Below are 20,131 nucleotides of genomic sequence, written 5' to 3'. Positions count from 1 at the left end.
AAGTGATCTCAATCGAAACTTCAAGACAAGTCCACTGCTTACCCACTCTCATTCAACTCCTGAACCTCCGTATATAAATCTCTCCATATAGAAAAGAATCGTCCAGGCCACGCATTTTATTCATAGGGCTTTGGACAAAGGCAGTGTAAGGTAATGCCACTCAGTCATGTTTTATTATATATATATATATATATGCACTGGGGTAGATCTTGAAGATACAATCATGAGCAAAAAGAAGCCTGGTATTTGCTTTAATGCAGCTTACAGTCTAACATGAGAAAGAGACATTAATCAAGCAATCATACATACACGCACATGCACACATGATATATATAGTGTGTGTATATGTATACACATATATATACTATATATGTGTGTAAATACATATATATATAGTGTGTGTATATACACATACATATACACACATATAATTAAAAACTTAGGTAAATGCTATAAATAAATAAGATAGTTTACTGAAAGGCTACTATATACCAGGCATTGTGATAAGTGCTTTATAGATATTGTATCCTACAAGTCTCAACAACTCTTAAGAGGTAGGCATTTATGATTATCACCACCTAACAGATAAGAAGCTAAGAGTCATAGAAGAGAAGGAAATTGCCCAAGCTGCATACCTAACAAGTGATGGAGGTAGGATTCCTTTCCAGGCAGTCTAATTTCAGCGGCTGTGAGCTTAACCAGTGGCTCTCCTGCCCTTCTCTCAGTGTGAATGCATTTTAGATAACTGACCCAGTCCAGGGAGTTCAGGATTGCCCGAGCCAGACCATGCTGGACCTTCTAATCTACATTAAACACATTTGACCTTCATCCTAACACTGATGGGAAGCCATGAAATGATTTTAAACAGGGAACAATAGAATTATATTTAAGATTTGAAAAGATCACTCTTGTGGTAGCTTGGAAAATGGATTAGGAAGCCAACTAGGAGGTTACTACAAAGTCCTGGTGAGAGATGATAGTAGTTCCGACTAGGGATGTGATGTTGGAGATCAACATAAATAAATGGATGAATTTGAGAAGAAGTGGAGATAGGACCCTGTGGTATTTTGGAAATGGAAAGAGAGGAAAAGGAAGAAAAATGCTTCCTTTGTTTCTGGCTAGTGGCTGAATATTGGTAGTGCCTTTTACCGGGAGTAGTGGCAGTGTCTGAGGACCAAGCTTGGGAGAGGAGAGCTAATGATCCCTGGAAAAGCTTGCATTTGCAATCTTCTTGAGATTTACAAGTAGGGATGTCAAGCAGACAGTTGAATATCAGTGTAAAGTGCAGAGGTGAGGTCCTGGCTGGAGATAAACATGGGGGTCACTGGTGTGTGGCTGATTGGTGGCACTGTGGGGATGAGCGCTATCAGTTGAGGAGAAAGCACAAGGCATGGAAGGAAGAAGCCAGCATTATACTTTGAGGATTTCTGACAAAAAATGGCAGATACAAGAGAATGAACTGGAAAAGTGAACTGAAAAAGAGTGGTCAAAGAGTATGATGTGATGTCATATGAGTCAAGGAGGGAGGGAGCTGACAGTAGTATCAAATGCTGCTGAGATAAGATAGTTTTTTTTAAATGTCATTTGGATTTAATGGATGAGGGGAAGCTCTCTGGATTTTTTCCTATGTCCTGTTCCTCTATCACATTAGATAAGTATCAAGTGAGAAAGCAGCAAACTACATTAATTTAACTTTGAGTACAAATGGTTCTGTCAAAATACTATTCAGTATTTTATTCTCACTTCATATTGAGATAAAATGTAAGAAATTGTTTTAAAAAGAATGTTTTTGCATCTTTTGGAAAGCATTCTTGAAAACATTGAAGACATAATTCATTACATTACTGAATAATTTATATATAATAATTTTCTTGAAAATATTCTCTCAGAATCTAGTACTAGCAAAAAGTTCCTTTCTCTTAATGAACTAGTAAGTTTCCCTTTACTGGACAATGAAACAGTATAAGCTAATTATATTGACCTAATATATATTAACTCTATATCTAACAATATAACCTAAATATAATCAGGAAATTCAGAGCTACAGTTAATATGAATGGGCTGTAACTAATTATGTAGCATATGGGTTTAATTTGTAAAGTGGCTCATATTCTTTTTAGAATAAAAGTAATTAAAAGTATGTAAAAGAAAATTAAGTGAATAAATAAGTAAAAAATAGTTTGTATATTATATTGCCAGTAACTTTGATGGGAAGTCAGGTATAAATAGATTCAAATTTGACTCAAGAACATGCTAGGAGTGTTACCTTAACTTAATAAACAATGAATATTAATACTTTTCATATGAGATTGCTTTGAAAAGTAACTGTGATAATGTATACAAAGTATCCACTATACTTGGCACATAATAAGGGCTTAACTGTTGTTGCTTTCTCATGACATCTTTCTCCAAACATCAAACCACGCTTTCATGGTAGAATTTGTTAAATGGTAACATTAGATTTTTTAGTTTTATCTTTGCTTTGGTTTGTCTTGGCCACACTGGCTCTTGCTGTGTTATTTGAATTTGTATTCCTAATGCCTAGCACATTGGTAGCATGTGTTCAATATTCAATTCACATTCTTGAATGAGTGTGTAAACGAATGAATGGCAAATGGATGTGGAATGTGTCCACTTCCATCTCCTTCTCTGTCCCTTACCCTCCAGTTTTTTTTTTTTCAGTACCAGTCTAGCTCCTCCCATCCTTTAAGGCCCCTTAAATCTCACCTCTGTTATGAAGCTTCTGATAACTATAATGTGCACAGACTGGTCTCTGTCCTTTTAGCCAGGTGGTTTTTATCCTATTTTTAGCAGTCGGCTTTCCTTAATTGAAAAATCATGTGCCATCTTGGTTTACGAAACAGAGTAAGGGCGGTTCTGCCTCTGCTCACTCTGTGGTAGACTCTCTACCTTGTATAGCACAGGCATCCTCTGGGGTATGCCATATATTTTGACCCAAAAATGACATTCAACACATTCACTTTGCTTTATTCTCCAGTTGTTCCATGTGTTTAATACATATTCTAGTCTGCCCAACAGAACTATACGATCCCTGGAGGCAGGAAGAATGTCTTACACTTCCTTCCTATCTTTCATGAGACCTACACAGGTGGTGAATCTGTAATAAGTCCCCAAGAAGTGTTTATTCATTATTTCTTCTTATGCTTCTCCTTCCCTTCTTGAGTTGATGTCAACTGAGGGGAATTGAAATCTTCCTGGTTGATATGGTAGGCTCATCAGAAAGAGTCCTTATTATGAACATTTATTAAGTTCCTAGTTCTGTTCAAAACACTCTGTATACATTGCCTCATTTAGTTCTTATATCCCTGTAGGATAGATATCAACATTTCAGTTTTACTGATAGAGAACAGAGACATTGAGAATTTAAGTAACTTGCCTCAAGTCCCATAGCAAATTTTAATTCAGTTGTTTGATTCCAAAGCTCTGGCCCTCTCTACTATAGCATGTGATCTCTCTGTTTTAACTATGCTTTATCTTTTTTTATTATTTTTTGGAAGGAGCCCTATACCCAGATGGAACATCTGGAAGGAACAAAAATGATGACATGGTTCCTCCTGGGAAAAACTACACCTACGTCTGGCCGGTGAGAGAAGAATATGCACCTGCTCCAGCTGATGCCAACTGCCTGACCTGGGTGTACCATTCGCACATCGACGCCCCTAAGGACATCTGCTCTGGGCTAATTGGCCCCCTGCTGGTCTGCAAGGAAGGTAAGGAGCTTTGTTTCCAGGTAACTAGGGAGTTGAAATGTGAATAAGATTCAGGTCTTATTTTGCCTACCTCCTTTGCTCCACACAGAATGTGCCTCTTCTTCCAAATTTCTTTAGAAATTCTAGCATGGAAGATCAATCTGACACCATAGCAGAGGGCAATAATTCAGATTTTTGTCTAAGAATCATCACAGCATTCTGAGACTTTATTTTAAGAAAATGATATTTCATAACACAATGTTTAGAAAAGTGAGAAATTTAGCCAAATGACCAGGAATGCCTTTTGCTTCATTATTTCACCCAAATAATCATTTGCTATTTTATCCCTTATTAATTGACTTAGCATGTCTGTACTTTGTCAATAAAATGAACTCCCTTTACAGACAGCCAGCCTTCCAAGTATGTGATTATGAAGATTTCTGTTTTATGACTTTTCTCTTCTATGGCTCTGTCATTTCCATTAAAGCCTTTTGCTGATTTTATATTGTGGGTTATCCTTGTAGGTATAGGTCTTCACCAAACTTCACACTTACCTGACACTATTGGAAGGAAGCAAAGCTCATCTTGATATATTTCTTTCTCTCTACTCTTTTGAATGTGCCTGATAGGTATCCTGAATAGATATTCAGGGACACGGAATGATGTGGATCGAGAGTTTGTTATAATGTTTACTCTTGTGGATGAGAATCAAAGCTGGTACCTCAATGAAAATATCCAACATTTCTGCACCGACCCTGATTCAGTTGACAAGAAAGATGCTGTTTTCCAGAGGAGTAACAAAATGCATGGTGAGTACCTCCCATGTTCCCAAACATATACCAGGCCTTTTATACTATAAGGTACTACAAGGGATAAAAAATACGCAGAAATGTTGATCTGAGTTTGGCATGATTTATAACTCAGTGATAACCATGGTTAGAAAGTGATACAATACATGACACATGTTTGAAACTGAAACAATCTGTGGGGGCCAAAGCAGTGGATATATGCTAAATTGGGCATACAGTGTGGACAAAGCCACAGAGCTTTGGGAAAATGGAGGGATCAATGTTATATTGTAATTGGAAAAGAATTGGTGCCTGAGGTGAGCCCAGAGCATGGGTGGGCTTAGACTGACTGGAAGGAGAAAGGAGAATGAAATCATCATCCTATAATAATCCTGTGTTTTGCAACATTTTGCTTCATCCAGTAACCATTTTCTGAGCCGCTGCTAAATTTTAAGAACTGAGTTATGCATGGGGTTTAAATAAACACTTGTGAATTCATTATATTTCCCAGGCATTCTTTACATCAACAAAATTTACTGAGCATGCACTATACATCAGCCTCTGTATTTGTTCAAAACAGTGAACTTCTATAGTTACTTCATTAGTTGAGATAGGGCACTTACTCATGCCTGTTTTGCAAAGCAGTAGCTTAATGTAGCATTTTAGGATTTTCTTAGAGAGTTCTAGTGAACATAAAGGAAATAGTCAACCTACATATCCCACCTTATTCATTGACATATCTTCTTCTATTGCTTGTCTGTCTCTCAGAATTGTTCTAACCAAGGTATCCTCAATATAGTCATAAAATAATAAGAGAAATAGAAGAAGCTGAAGATCATCTAATGTCTCCATTTTACAGAAGAGAAACTGAGGTCAAGAGACTATCAATGACTTGCCTAAGGTCAAAGTGATAATTAATGCCAGAGAGTTTCCTGAGAGAAGTCCCATAGCAAATAAATGTAAATTTGGCCATGTTTGATTCCTAGGCACATCAAGGCATGATTGTCAGTATGTTGACTATTTCCATTGTATTGCATGCCTTTTCTTTTCCTTCTAGTGGTATTTTGGCAACCTTGTGTGTAGTGATTCTTGGAAAATATTTTAGGAGGAAAGGAAGTAAGGGAGAGAAAGAAAGGGGAAGGCAGGGAGGCAGAGAAAACAATGAAGGATGGAGTCAATGAAGACGTAAATTCAAATCATTGCTGTGACCAGTTGTAATGCATATCCTTTACAAAATAGGAGTGATGATCTCAAATATTGCAGAAAACTACTAATTGTGATTATTTAAGACTTACCTGCCCAAATAATTCCTCTTACTCTGTATTTATTCTTTTGAAGTGAAAATGTCCAACAAAATGAAATGAATTACATAAGCAAACATAGATTACATGTATCATAAAAAGAAGCCTGTTCAGGCACAATGGCTCATGCCTATAATTCCAGCACTTTGAGAAGCAGGTGTGGGAGGATTGCTTGAGGCCAGAAGTTCAAAACCAGCCTGGACAACATAGGGAGATCCGTTCTCTACAAAAAATTCAAACAAACAACAAAAAAAATCAGCTGGGCATAGTGGCACATGCCTGTGGTCCCAGCTACTTGTGATGCTGGGGTCAGAGGATTGCATTAGCCCGGGAGTTTGAGGCTGCAGTGAACTAAGTGCCACTGCACCCCAGCCTGGGTGACAGAGCAAGACCCTGTCTCAAAAAACAAAAACAAAAAACCCTAGCCTGTATGCTGAAGTAGATGTGTGTTTGCAAACAATCCTTCAAGACTGGAAAAGGGTGGGGTATTGTGGCACACACCTGTAATCCCAGCACTTTGGGAGGCCAAGGTGGGAGGATCACTTGAGGCCAGGAGTTCGAGACCAGCCTGGCCAACATGGCAAAACCTCTCTCTACTAAAAATACAAAAATTAGCTGGTCATGGTGGTGGGCACCTGTAATCTCAGCTACTGGGGAGGCTGAGGCATGAGAATCTTTTGAACCCAGGAGGCAGAGGTTGCAGTGAGCTGAGATTGTGCCACTGCACTTCAGCCTGGGTGTGACAGAGCGAGACTCCATCTCAAAAGAAAAAAAAAAGAAAGAGAGAGACTGGAAAAGGAGACCTAATCAAGTAAAGAAAAAAAATTTAATTAAAAAAATCTAGCCTATGGAAGATAATTAATATGTGCAAGATTTATTGATTAATTTATTTAAATTTACTAAAATAATTTAGAATTAATTGTGCTGCCTAAGTCATTAGGCATTTCAGCAACAATTGCTTTTAACTCAGTTTGAACTTAAGAAGGGATGTTGTGACTTTTTAAAGCCCTGAATCAAGTTCTTTTCTGAACTTGGTCAAGTCCCAGCTGCCATTTAGATGGTTTTAAAGTATTTGGTCCTGGACTTATGCCATAAACTTAATAAGATTCTGCCCCAGCAACATGTAGTAAAAACTGTTTTTCTCTTGGCTTTTTAAAGTAAACAAACAAACAGTTCTCATAAATCCCTTTTAATCAGTTCCTTTTCTTTCCATCTTACTACATGCTTTTGTCACTTCATTAAGTAGATACTATGTGCCAGTTTTTCTGCTAGCTCCTGACAACTGTTAAGATGAACAAGACAGGGTTTCTAGTTCCAAGGAGCACAGAATCTGGTGGAGACAGCAGATATGCCAGTGAAGGATTAGGACAGAAGGTGACTGAGCCTTCTGTAAATATGAGCAGCACTCTGTTTTCTCCTCATTATTGCGTTCCCACAGCAGCTCCGAGGCTGTTTTCAGTGTATGCTGATCTTCACTTTTATTGAGTGTTTTCTCTGGAAAAAGACTGACAAAAACATTTCATTTCTCTTTTGGACAATATATATTTCTAAGAGCCAGGTTTTTCTGCACCAAAACCTTACAACCAATGGTCTGCCCTGGTTTTCCAGCCACACTCAAGCCCGTATTACCAACATTTCTGGTCCCGGTCGCCTCTGCAGGGGAGTCTCTTCCACTAGTTTGTTTCTGTTTCCAGCCCTCAATGGATACCTCTTCGGAAACTTCCCTGAGCCTGATATGTGTGTTGGTGAATCTGTGTCCTGGCACCTATTTGGAATGGGGAATGAGATAGACATCCATTCCATCTACTTCTATGGTAACACCTTCATCAGCAGAGGGCATCGGACTGATGTTGTCAACCTGTTCCCAGCCACCTTCCTTACAACAGAAATGATAGCCGAGAATCCTGGGAAGTGGATGATAACCTGCCAGGTCAGCGACCACCTACAAGGTAAAAAGGATAAAGACCAGAGTTGATATGTTTAGAATGGTACAATAAAACCACACAGTCACCAGTGCTCATCCAGTGCCTACTGTTAGATAGAGTCTTGTATGTACTATATTTAATTAGGTAACAAATATACAGGAAAATACAATGCTCATCTCTTTGATATTCTATCAACAGATATTTATTGACCACTTCTGTCTGAAAAAAGTGGGGAAGTGATTAAAAATTGATGAGACCTTCAAGGAACCTATAATCTAGTCATTAGACATAGTTAGACATTCACAAAATGAATACAATTTAAGGCAGAATGAGATAAATGCTCTTTGGGTGTTGCAGTCACTACTCTGGAGCAATCAGAGAGGCTTCCTGAGGAGCTGGCTCCTAATATGAGCCTTGAAATATGAGTAGGAACTGAATAGATGAAGAAGGAAAGAAAGACTTTTGAGGAAGCAGTATGAACTGGGAAAAACACATGTTCTCTTTGAGCAACTGTAAGTAGAGTAATAAAGTTTTAGCACTGGAAAGGACTTTCTGGATAATAAGGACTAATCCCCCCTCGAATTATTTAATTTCGTTTTGAACATCTCTTGTGAGTAGTTATAGCAGCTCATCTGATCTCTGGACTGCTCTATTGGAATGTTCTTCCTCAAATTGAGACAAAACCCATTGACCTATAGCTTCCTTCATGGCCTATGATAGGTGGATGATAAACATTTGTTGGCTTAAATGCCTGATGAATGACTTGGTCCTGGTTTCTTCGGACATCACACACTATGTCCTTTCTTAGCTGGACCATAATGTTCCTTACAGAGAAGTGATGATAGAAGAGCCTGGGGAGGCTCATCAGACCCCTTAGCAAAGCTAAGGAGGTGGGGCTGTGTGATCCTTACCTCTTTAGGTACACTAGTGACATAATCAGTGCAGTTATTTAAGAAGATAAATGTGTGCATGCAAGAAGGACTTGATGGAGGAATTCTGACCACTGGATGCTAGTTAAGAAGCATTCGACAGTATTAGAGGTCTAACACCTAAAGGTCTGCCCTATGATGATGAAACCAAGACAGAAAAAAATATGTTAATGGAATAGACACAGAAGAAATAATGTCTGATATTTGGGCACTAACTTCCCATAGTCACTAATAGGTGCAAAGATCCAGCTGCTCGGGGCTGCCTTGGCAACACATTCTTTTTTCTGTCCACCTTCCACAGTGAATCATACCATTAGTCAACTGCAGTATCCCAATTACATTCAACTGAAAAATTAATCAGTTAATATGTACTAGATGCTCTTCTGGGAAAACAAAGATTAACAAGAGGTTTCTATTCTCAAAGAGTCTTAGTGCTGTTAAATCTGGGAAGAAACTGTAGATTTAAAATCAAGATATTAGCAGCGATTTGAGACTAGTAAGATTGCTAAATTAGCCCAATAGTTGTGGACATAAGCTGGCATTTATACATTCCCTGAAATACAATATTTCTAAATTGTCCATGCCTTCAGAAAAAAGTTATTGTAAAAAATTAGAAAATACATATAATTGGAGGTTTTTTAACAAATAGAGACAGGGTCTTGCCATGTTGCCCAGGCTGGTCTCAAACTCCTGGGCCCAAGCAATCCTCCCACCTTAGCCTTTCAAAGTGCTGGGATTATAGGCATGAGCCACTGGATCTGGCCCCTATAAATTGGTTTTAAAATCAGTAGTTCCATAATAGAAATATTTTATATTCACATTCTGGTGAATATCTTCCTTATTTTCTATTTCTTAATATGTAAATATATATGTATTTTATAAAATGAAATCAGTCTATTAATGCTGTACTGTAGCTAACTTTTCTCGTTTACAAATATATCGGAAACACATTTTCATGTCAGTGAATACAGAGCTTACTTCATCATGGTTAATACTTCCAGTGTCCATTATAAGGAGATTACAACTTGCTTAATCAATACTCTATTGCTTAATGCTTATGTTTCCCACCAATTTTTTTGCTATTATAAACAGTACTGATGACTATTATTTATAGATGTTTGCACTTTTGTCTGAACATTTTCTTAGAAAAACTCCTAGATTTAGAATTTCTGGGTCAAAGAGTTTGATTTTTTTTAAAAAGCTATGGACATACATTGCCACATTCTCTTTTGGAAATCGTTATTCTTCTACCCGAAGTGTATGAGTGTGGCTCTTTCCCCATTCATCTACCGACACTGAGAATTATTAGTCTTTCTAATCTTTACTAATCTGATCAATGAACAATAGTATCATTTGAATACTGTTAAGGTTTGAGTACTATTTGAGTACTGTTAAGGTTGAACCTTTTTTTCATTTGTTTATTGGCCAATATTATTTATTTTGTGAATAAACTATTTCTGTTACTTGCTCATTTTCTATTGGAGATTTACTTGTTTTCATCTTTATCTGTAAAAGTGACTTATGTATTAATCTTTTGTCATATGTGTCACAAATATCCCTCCTGTTGCCACTTATCCTTTTTAAAAAAACTTTATGGTCCAATTTTCTGTACAGAAGTCTAAATGTTCAAAAGTCAAATCTATCAGTCTTTTCCTGTATGATTCCTTCTGTGATCATTTATGCCTCAGCTTGTGGTTTTCCTCTGTTCTGCAGCTGGTATGCTGGGGCAATACAATGTTGATAACTGCAAAAGTGATATTTTCTACCCCAAGATGAAGGGTCAACAGAGGCGCTACTTTATAGCAGCTGAAAAAATTCTTTGGGATTATGCTCCTCAAGGCTATAACAAATTCAGTGGTCTTCCTCTAAATGCCTCTGGCAGGTAAGCACCCTTTGTTGGTGTTTCTAAGCCTCTCGTCAGAGAAGCATGTGTTAGGCATTCTTTGTGATCTAATTTGTATTCCAACCACTGCTCTGATGAGCTTGTACTGCATAGATGGCATAATGTTGCTGCTTAAGGTGTTCTTAATACTGCAAAAACACTGCTGAGAACTGGTAGAATATTTCTTGTTTTGTGACTTGCCAGCTAAATCAAAACACTAGATCATTCATTCATTGATCAAACATTTCCTGAGTAGGTACTATGTGCAAACTATAGTGCAAAGTACCATTAGAAATACTAAGCTGACAAAGAATAGAGTAAGGCCTTTACACATATGGAGCAGACAGTCTTGAAGAGGGAATGACAGGAGATGGAGATGACCTGGCCTAAGAGGGTTACCCTTTTTGGTTCAAGGATATCCTGATTTAAGTTATATCCCCTTTATGTCCTACAAATATTCTTCTCCTTTCTATTCAGTAAAATGCCATTTTTCTTTCAAAGCCTTACTCTAATGTCACCTCTGAAGTGAAACCTTTGACTCCTGATTTAAATGAATTATGTTCTCTCTGTGCTCCCATAGAATATACTACTTAAAAAATTGAATCCAGCAATTTATTAGGTGGATCTGGACTCCTGTGACTTGTTAGTATATAACCATATGCAAAGATGTCTGTGAAGTATTAAAAAATGTACAGCGTGATATCAAGAATACTTTTTTATATTTAAGGGAATGTTTTAAAAATTCTCTGTGATCAATAAAACATCATTTGTTTCTTTAATTGTACATTTTATTCATTCATTCATTTATTCATTCATACATTCACTCATTATTCCACCAAACTGATGCACTTGAACTCTGCCTAAAGAATTTGTGTGAACTATATATGAAAGACTCTGATATCAACATTCTCTATTGACTAGTATTTCTCCATAAACAGAATAATGAGAATTAGCATTCAAAATTGTCTTAGGGGCCTTCTAGAATTCTGAAGTGCCTCCTGAAATAGGAAAGATTAAACTGTATTCAATCAATATTTAATGTGACATATGAAAGCAAAACGTGCAAGATGACATGAGGGATGCAAGGATATCTAAAACAATAAAAAGCAGAGGAAGAAGCTGGGTTCACAAGAGTAGAGAAGTAACTGCAAGTTACAAATAAGAGTGAGGTGAGTTGTCCTGGTAGTGAGTTATCTGGATGTTCAGAGAGCGCTAAGCTAGCCAGGGAACACATTATAGAGGAAGTGAGACTTAAGCAAAATCTTAAGGAGTGATAGAATTTATTTAACTGAATAGGGAAGAGAGGAATTTTAGATGGAGGGGTTGATGCAAAGCACCTATGGCATGGGAGGAATGAACAGATGAGACTGCAGTAACAATTTGCATAGAAGAATGGACATTTGCATAGAGAAATAGAGAATTGGGGTAAACGGGATATCAATTGCAGAGGTCCTTTAATCTTTTTGAACGTTATTTGATTGGCAATTGGAAGCAATTGAAGATTTTGGAGTAGGTAAATAACAATAACAATTACCATTTTGGAGATTAATGTTGTATTAAGTGAAAAAATAAGCACAGTCTTGGCCATTGAAAGTAATTTGTAATCATGGTCTTGGCCATTATGACCATTATGGCTTACTTTTGCACCAATCTAATAGTTGTGTGTCTATGCTGAGAAGAAAAGTGAATGAGCCAGTATCAGACAGAGGATGCAGTTCAGAGATTCATACAATGGGCTCCACCCAGTGTGATTAGGGCATGAACTGGGGTCATGGTAGTGGGAAGAAAGGAAAAGAAAAGATGCACAAGGAGAGTAGAAAAGGAAGAGTGCCAAAAAATTTTACAAAGTAAGGATGAATGAGTTAAGGGAATGAAGCAGAAAAAGAAAATCTACGTGGCTGCAAGAGTGATGGTACCATTGATGGAAATAAGATAGTATACAGACAGTATTAGTCAGAATTTATATTATCATATTCGCGACTTGGAAATTTTGCATTTCATGCATATGGTTTATATGGTAGCTCTCCAATAATTACACTATTTGATTAACTAGACACTCCATTCCTTAATAATGCCAGATATCAAAGAGCTTACTAGATGCAGAGAATATTCATATTAATATCAGCAAGAGTGAGAGGGATGCTTATTCTGCAGAGAAACCAGTTAGCTCTTTGTTACTTTGTAGAACACCATTCTGGAACTCTAATATTGGTAAATAAGGAGTTTACTTGTGCCTGGTTCAGTGCTGGACCTCTCGGGAAGAAAGTACAATGGCTGAGAGAAATGAGCTTGAGTATCATCCAGGCTCTGAAGACTTTTAGGGCTGGTTAACTATTCCTGGGAACTCTGTCGAGGCCTGTGCTGTCTTTTCTGGGGAGATGGGTGGGTGAGTGGACTAAAAGTGATAGAATGAAGTACCGTAATTAAAGTATTTGGTGGATATGTTGAGAAGTGTCCTCAATCAGGTTCCTATGTCTTTTCAGTGACTCTGATCTCTACTTCACACAAGGGGACAACAGAATAGGAGGAAAATACTGGAAGGTTCGGTATACTGAATTTGTTGATGCAACTTTTACTAAAAGAAAGAGATTCTCTGCTGAAGAAGCCCACCTTGGAATTCTTGGTACAGTAAAACCATCCCCCATGCATTGAACCCAGGGAGATGTTTTAGCTGGGCATGTACATCTGCACAGAATGACTCTTCTGCTCTACTTCTTTCTCTCTCTTTTCATTCTCTTCTCTCTCTTCTTCTGGATATTTTTTCAGGCCCGGTCATCAAGGCAGAGGTGGGTGATACCCTGCTAGTGACCTTTGCCAACAAAGCTGACAAGGTCTATAGCATTTTGCCCCATGGCGTGATCTATGACAAGGCATCTGATGCAGCCCCAAACCTAGATGGTAAGTCTCACTCTGGGCTTAGGGAGGAAACAGGAGGGGTGAGCAAAGCACTTAGAAATAAACAGTCCTGGTTCAAATCCTGGTCCCTTCCATTACCTGTCCTGAGAGCTTGGGCAATCACTTAAACTTTCTGAACCTGATTCTCTCCTGTCAAATGCAGATAACAATACTTACCTCGCAGGGCTTTGGAAAGGGAGGGAGAGAATTTCGGACAAGGTCTGGCCCATGGTAGGTTCTTAGGAAATGTTCGTTTCTTTCTTTTTTTCTCAGTAATATGATAAATCTCAAAAGTAAGCTACTTTCACAATCACTTCTTTTTCTCTAAGATAGAGAGCTTTTCAGTTGCAGGTTGCATAGGATTCTGCAGGTGAAGGCTGAAGGGAAAATTTGATTTCTAATGGTTTGTTGACATCAAAATCTTACACATGGTCTTTGCTCTGTATCAAATCAACAAATATATTTATAAAAAACAGTAATATGTGCTCATCATCTGATATGGCCTCTCCCCATCACAGAGTACATGGCACAGGTTCTCTAAATGTAAGAAAGGTAGCTGTTGCCCAGTGGCTGTGGGAACTCTAATCTATTCATAATAGTGCTCTTGGGAAACTTCTAGTTCCTTGGTACTCATCCCTATTACTGTAGCAGACACCCTGGCTTCCTGGGATACTCTTTATACTCGAATGTGATGCCAGGCCCAGTTGAGAATAGGTTTTGTGGTGATGGTGAGGGGACAGAGGAGAAAGGAATGAAAGAGAATTCCCTCTCCCTGGACCCATCCTCACCCTCTCTTGCTGTGGTAACAATTCCTATAACTGTCCTCTCCTCTTTGGTCAAAATACTCAAAATGGCTGGGTGCAGTGGGTCATGACTGTAAGCCCAGCAATTTGGAAGGCTGAGGCAAGAGGATCTCTTGAGCCTGGGAATTCAAGACTGCAGTTATAATCATGCTACTGTACTCCAGCCTGGGTGACAGAGCAAGACCCAAAAAAATGCTCAGAATGACTGTGTGTTTGTGTGTGCAGAAAGAACACTAGAACAGACAAAATGTTTGTTAACTCAGCAAACATATTGGGTACCTTTTTGCAGAGCATTGGATAAAATGCAGAGTGAGCCTCTGGCCTTGTCTAGTAGGAAAGATTCAATGTGTTTTTTAGCAGTATGGTGTAAGGGTTAAGTGCACAGTCTTTGGAATCAGACAAAAACTGAGTTTGAATCCCAGATTTGCTATTTATCAGCTTTGTAACCTTGGGCATTCACTAAACTCCTCTATCTTGTAGTTATTTGGATGATTTCCGAGTTCGGTCTCCTATATTTCAAACTCTTTAAAGATAGATTTCTTGCTTAATTCTTTTGGGTATCTTCTTCAAGACCAAGTATAATATATTCTACATAGAAAGCATTCCAATGATATTTTACGAATTTTCACTTAATTGTTGAATGGGCCACTATCAGTCTTTTGATATTTGCTAAGGCTGGCATTTGAGTAAGAAATTATATGGGATTTATGAGGAAGATAATCCTTTGATTTAAACTTCTATCTCATAAGCCAGCAGATTGTGGCAGTGGCCTCCTCTGGTAGGATACATAAAAGAAAACCACTCTCCTGGAACAAAATTCTTCATCATCAGAGGGACGCACCCAGGGCTGGAAGACCCAGTCTGACCAATGCAATGTTCTTGCCTGTTGCTTTGAATAATTGTTTTGTTTATATCCTCAGGATTTGTGAAGCCAGGGGCGCATGTTAAACCAGGTGAAACCTTCACATACAAGTGGACAGTGCCTGAGAGCGTAAGCCCAACTGCTGATGATCCTCCCTGTCTGACCTATCTTTACTTCTCAGCAGTTGATCCAATTAAGGACACCAGCTCTGGCCTGGTAGGGCCTTTGCTAGTCTGTAAAAAGGGCGTCCTGAATGCTGATGGGACACAGGTAGGCCATTGAGTGTCACCAGTTCTTCTCAGGGTTGTATGTGGGAGAGATCCGCAACAGAGCCAGAGATGAGACAGGAATAGCCAGTTACAAAAAGCGATTTGTCTTTCTTCCTCTTGAAGTAGACTTCTACATAATGGAGATTTTATTTTATTTTCTGGTGAAAATGTAAGATCTAAATTTATAGTTACAAGTGCCCACTCAGGAACCTAGAATCTCTGCTTGTAGTGGTTAGGATTTGGCAGGCCTCTTTTTCTGTGTGCTGCTTTTATTACAGAATCTTTAGAGATCCACATGGAATGCTAATTGGAATTATTCTTCTTGGACAAGGTTTCTCAAATCAAAATTACTTGGGGACCATTTAAACATCCATTATTCAGATACTACAGACTAATTAAATAAGAATCTCCAGATGATTCCAATGTGCAGCCAAGGTTGAGAACCACTGTGACCCACAACTGTAAACTGAAAGTTAATCACTATGGCTGAAGGAACAAGAAAGCATTTAGATAACTTCTTGCAAGTCCCAACTTAGAGATTTGAATTGTTCAACTGATTAGTGTAGCGAAGCATAGCCTTTCAAGCTACGTCTACATGATATTAAACATATTAATTAAAAGAGAAAAATAGTCATTTAACCATCTATTTTACCAATCAGAAATAGCAAGGACATTTATTTAAATGGTATATTTTATAATTTTTGGCATTGTGTGGCTCCACTTCTGGACTCAAAGGAATTTCCAGATTTAGAAAACACAAAATATCTTGATCCTATTTGGATTTTCCTTTCTCTACATGAAGGAACAATCCTGGAAATGTCTATTGCATGTGTTATAAGACTGAATGTTTATGCTGTGCCTCAACAAGCACACAAGGCAAAGCAGAATGATTATCCATATTTTAAAGCTGAAGAAACTAAGGCTCAGAGACATTGAGTGGAATTCCAGGAAATACACCTAGTAAGTAGTGAAAGTTGGCAGTAAAACACAGGACCTTGAACATCCAACTTTGTCCTTTTTCCAATACATCCTCTTGCTTCCTCGCAGCTAAATACCTAAGCCAAGGAGATTAAGTGCCAGAAAATGTTTGAAAGGTAGTTCTAATTTTGCCCCCGCTGTGTCCATTTAATGGTAACTTTGAGGTTTGCTAGAAGCACCTCATAGTCTGTGGGAATTGTTGCCTAAGCCAAATATTATTCATGGTCGGTCCACTTACACAAAATTCATGAAAATAAGTACTCTGAAACATCCTATACCCATAACTTGGCTGAGAGAGAAAACCATTTGGCCAGATGGAAAGGTATGTTCAATTCAAGAGTTACTTATGAAATACCTACTATGTGCCAGGCCCTCTATAAGCAAAATGGTCAGTCCTCTTCTAGGCAGGTGGAGAGATGAAAATGGAAATAAGTGTTTGCATCTCTTTCCAGTAAATTGTCATAAATTCTCCCAGTGGTGAATGGTCAGGTACAGAATGTCATTTACTAACACCCCTGGTCCCCCACAATAACCATTCAGTCAAACTCCCTACTCCCATTCTGTTTCTTTCTTTGAATCCACCTCTCTATAGATCTCACACTTTTCTGGAAATAATCTGACTTATGAAAAAGTAGAAAAAATTTTCAAAGAATCCTCATATACCCTTCACCCAGATTCATCAACATTTGATCTCATTTGCTTTATTATTATCTCTCTTTGTTTTTGTGAGTTTTTTTTCTGAACTGTTTGAGAGTAGGTTGTAGACATAATGTCTTTCAGTGTGTGTTTCCTAAAAACAAGGACCCTCTCTGACATAAACAAAGTAAAATTATCTGAGTCAGAAAATTAACCTTGACATTATCAAATCTACATACATTTTAAAATTTTGCTGATTGTCTCATTGATGTTCTTTATAGCAAAAGAAAAACATGTTTTTCCTGCTCCTGGGTCTGATCTAGGATCAGGCATTGCATTGAGCTGTCTCCTGTTTCCCCCATGATTAATTTCTTTAAATTTTTTTTATTTTTAATTGTTGTGGGTACATAGAACGTGTATATATTTATGGAGTACACGAGATGTTTTGGTACAGGCAGGCAATGCATAATAACCACATCATGGAGAATGGGGTATTCATCCCCTCAAGCATTTATCCTTTGTGTTACAAACAATCCATTTATATTCTTTTAGTTATTTTCAAATGTACAATTAAGGTGATTGTAGTCACCCTCTCCATGATTAATTTTATCACAGGGCACCAGGCATGATTTTTCTAAAGTGCAAATGAGATCAAGTCACTTTCCTGTTCAACACTTCCAGTGGTTTCCTATCACACTTAAAACAAAAATCAACACTATTTAGACATGCCCCAGCCTCTTGTTCCCACAAGTGGGCACCACGCTCCCTCATGCCCACTTATGCTCCATCCGCATTCTGTTCCTCTCACAGGCCAAGCTTGTCTTTGGCTTTGGGCCTCTGTACTAGGCTCCTTATGCCTGGAATGCCATCCCCTGACCTTTGCATGGCTAGTTCTTCTTGTCACTCCTCAGGGAAGCCTTCTCTGATCACCAGACTAAAGTCAATCTCTTTTATATCACTTGATTTTACTATCACTTACCACCATAAGACAGTTTCCTTGTTTATTTATTTGCTTATGTGTATAGTATGTTTCCTCCTACAAGAAGATAAGTGCAATGGAGCAAGGACCTTGCCTATCTTATCTTCCTTTCCTAGAACAATGCATGGCACATTGTTGACATTCAGCAAATATTTCTGGTTGGATAAATGCAATACAGGGTAAGTACTCTTATCCCCAAGGTTAAGAAGTTTAGTTAGCAGAAAATGCCATATTACACAAATCTTAAACATTGTGTGGCCTGCAAACAAACACTGAAAATTCCAGTGCAACCTCATTTACAAAACTCATTTTCCTTATCCACATTTCAATACTCAGAGTTGTGTGATGGGTTATGGTTTAGACCTCTCACCTTTCTTCCCTGCTGCTGTGGGAGCCTACTATGTACTAACATATACTTTTCACAAAATAGCTGTGTGCTGCAGACACCAGCCACTACTCAGATGTTCCATATATATATATGGAGAAAGAGACACACAGAAAGATATTTATTATGAGGAATTGGCTCATATGATTATGGAGACTGGTAAGTCTCAGCACCTGCAGGCTGAGTCAACAGGCAGAAGACCTAGGAGAGCCAACGGGGTGGCTCCAGTTAGAAAGCTGACAGGCTTGAGAACCAGGAAGAGCCAACATTTTAGTTTAAGCATAAAGGCAAAAAGAAGCCAACGTCCTAGTTCAAGGACAGTCGGGTGGGAGAAATTCCCTCTTATTTAGAGGAAGGTGAGCCTTTTGGTTCTTTCTATTCAGGCCTTCAACCAATTGGATGGGGTACACTCATGTTGGGAAGTACAATCAGTTTTATTCAGTCTACTGATTCAGTTGCTAATCTCATCCAAAAACATCCTTCCAGAAACACCCAAGATAATGTGTGAGCAAAAATCTGGGCACACTGTGGCCCAGTTAAGTTATTCATAAATTCACCATCACTCAGGGTTCTGTCATCTTCCTTCTAATGTTTTCTTGGGCTAATTTCCCACCCTCTTTAAACCCAGTTACCCTCCAAATACCTGTCAAGCAATAAGGTTCTTCAATGCAACTCCTTTCAATTGTTCATTCTCGTACTATGGATGATTGCAGTCACACCTAATAATAACAGCACTGAGTACTTAATATTTGTCAGTTGTTGTGTTGAGTGCTTTAGCTAAGTCATCTCATTTAATCTTCACAAAAAAAATGATGTGGGGACTACTATTACCCTCATGTTGCAAATGAGGGAATTAGGGCTTAGAGAGGATAAATCACAGGCTTCACAGTGGGTGAACAGAAGAATAGCATTAGAACCTAGGTTTTTCTGTTCACATAGCCCACAATCTTTTAAAATATATTTTGATCCTTTATGTTCTTCCAATGTTTAATATTTTATTCTGAAAACGTTCAAGTCTTCATTGTTTTCTTCTGTAGCTCATGCTCTTATACCACTGCCTTCTAAAGCATCATGTAATTAAGGAAATAACTATATATAAGGGATAGTAGGAGCAAGGAGTACTCACATCATTGATGAGGAGTTAGGAAAGCATCACAGAAGTGGGCAGCTAAGCAGAACCATGAGGTTGCTTAGCAGTTTGCAAGAGAAAAGAGTGGCGGACTATCAAAGCTGAGGGAATACATGCACGAAGGACAGAGGGATGCAGAACACAGCAAGTGCAGAGGGTGACAAGGAGCTTGGCCTTGCTTCAAAGTGCCAGGAGGAAAGAGTCAAGAGATGAGGCTGAGCAGGTAGGCAGCAAACAGAATACCATGAGATGAGACTGTATTGTCCAACATAAGGAGAAAGATATGGTCAGATAACGTTGCTGAGGGTCCCTCCAGAGCATGCAGCAGGATGAAGGTGGCTTGGGTGGGGAGCATGTTAGAGACAGGAAAGCATTGAGGGATAGAAAGGATGGTCACCTCCATTCTTCACAGAATTAGAAACAACAACTTTAAAATTCATATGAAACCAAAAAGGAGCCCATATAGCCAAGGCAATCCTAAGCAAAAGGAACAAAGCTAGAAGCATCATACTACCTGACTTCAAACTATACAAGTCTACAGTAACCAAAACAGCATTGTACTGATACAAAGTCAGACACATAGAGCAATTGAACAAAATAGAGAACTCAGAAATAAGGCAGCACATCTACAACCATCTGATCTTTGACAAACCTGACAAA

General features: G+C 38.3%; 1 protein-coding gene across 1 annotated transcript in view; it reads left to right on the top strand.

Moving 5' to 3' along the window:
• HEPHL1 (hephaestin like 1) overlaps positions 1 to 20,131 on the top strand; it is a 97,763-nt gene that overhangs the window by 38,127 nt on the left and 39,505 nt on the right. Inside the window, exons 3-9 of the mRNA XM_030828934.1 lie at positions 3,519 to 3,731; positions 4,340 to 4,519; positions 7,494 to 7,748; positions 10,367 to 10,535; positions 13,019 to 13,158; positions 13,302 to 13,433; positions 15,154 to 15,365. Of these exons, the coding sequence (XP_030684794.1) occupies positions 3,519 to 3,731; positions 4,340 to 4,519; positions 7,494 to 7,748; positions 10,367 to 10,535; positions 13,019 to 13,158; positions 13,302 to 13,433; positions 15,154 to 15,365 (1,301 nt within the window). The remainder of the gene's footprint in view (positions 1 to 3,518; positions 3,732 to 4,339; positions 4,520 to 7,493; positions 7,749 to 10,366; positions 10,536 to 13,018; positions 13,159 to 13,301; positions 13,434 to 15,153; positions 15,366 to 20,131) is intronic.

This window comes from Nomascus leucogenys, chromosome 15, assembly GCF_006542625.1.
Source record: "Nomascus leucogenys isolate Asia chromosome 15, Asia_NLE_v1, whole genome shotgun sequence".
NCBI lineage: Eukaryota > Metazoa > Chordata > Mammalia > Primates > Hylobatidae > Nomascus > Nomascus leucogenys.
Note: the sequence above shows the minus strand (reverse complement) of the source record. Positions and strands in the feature narration are given on the sequence as shown.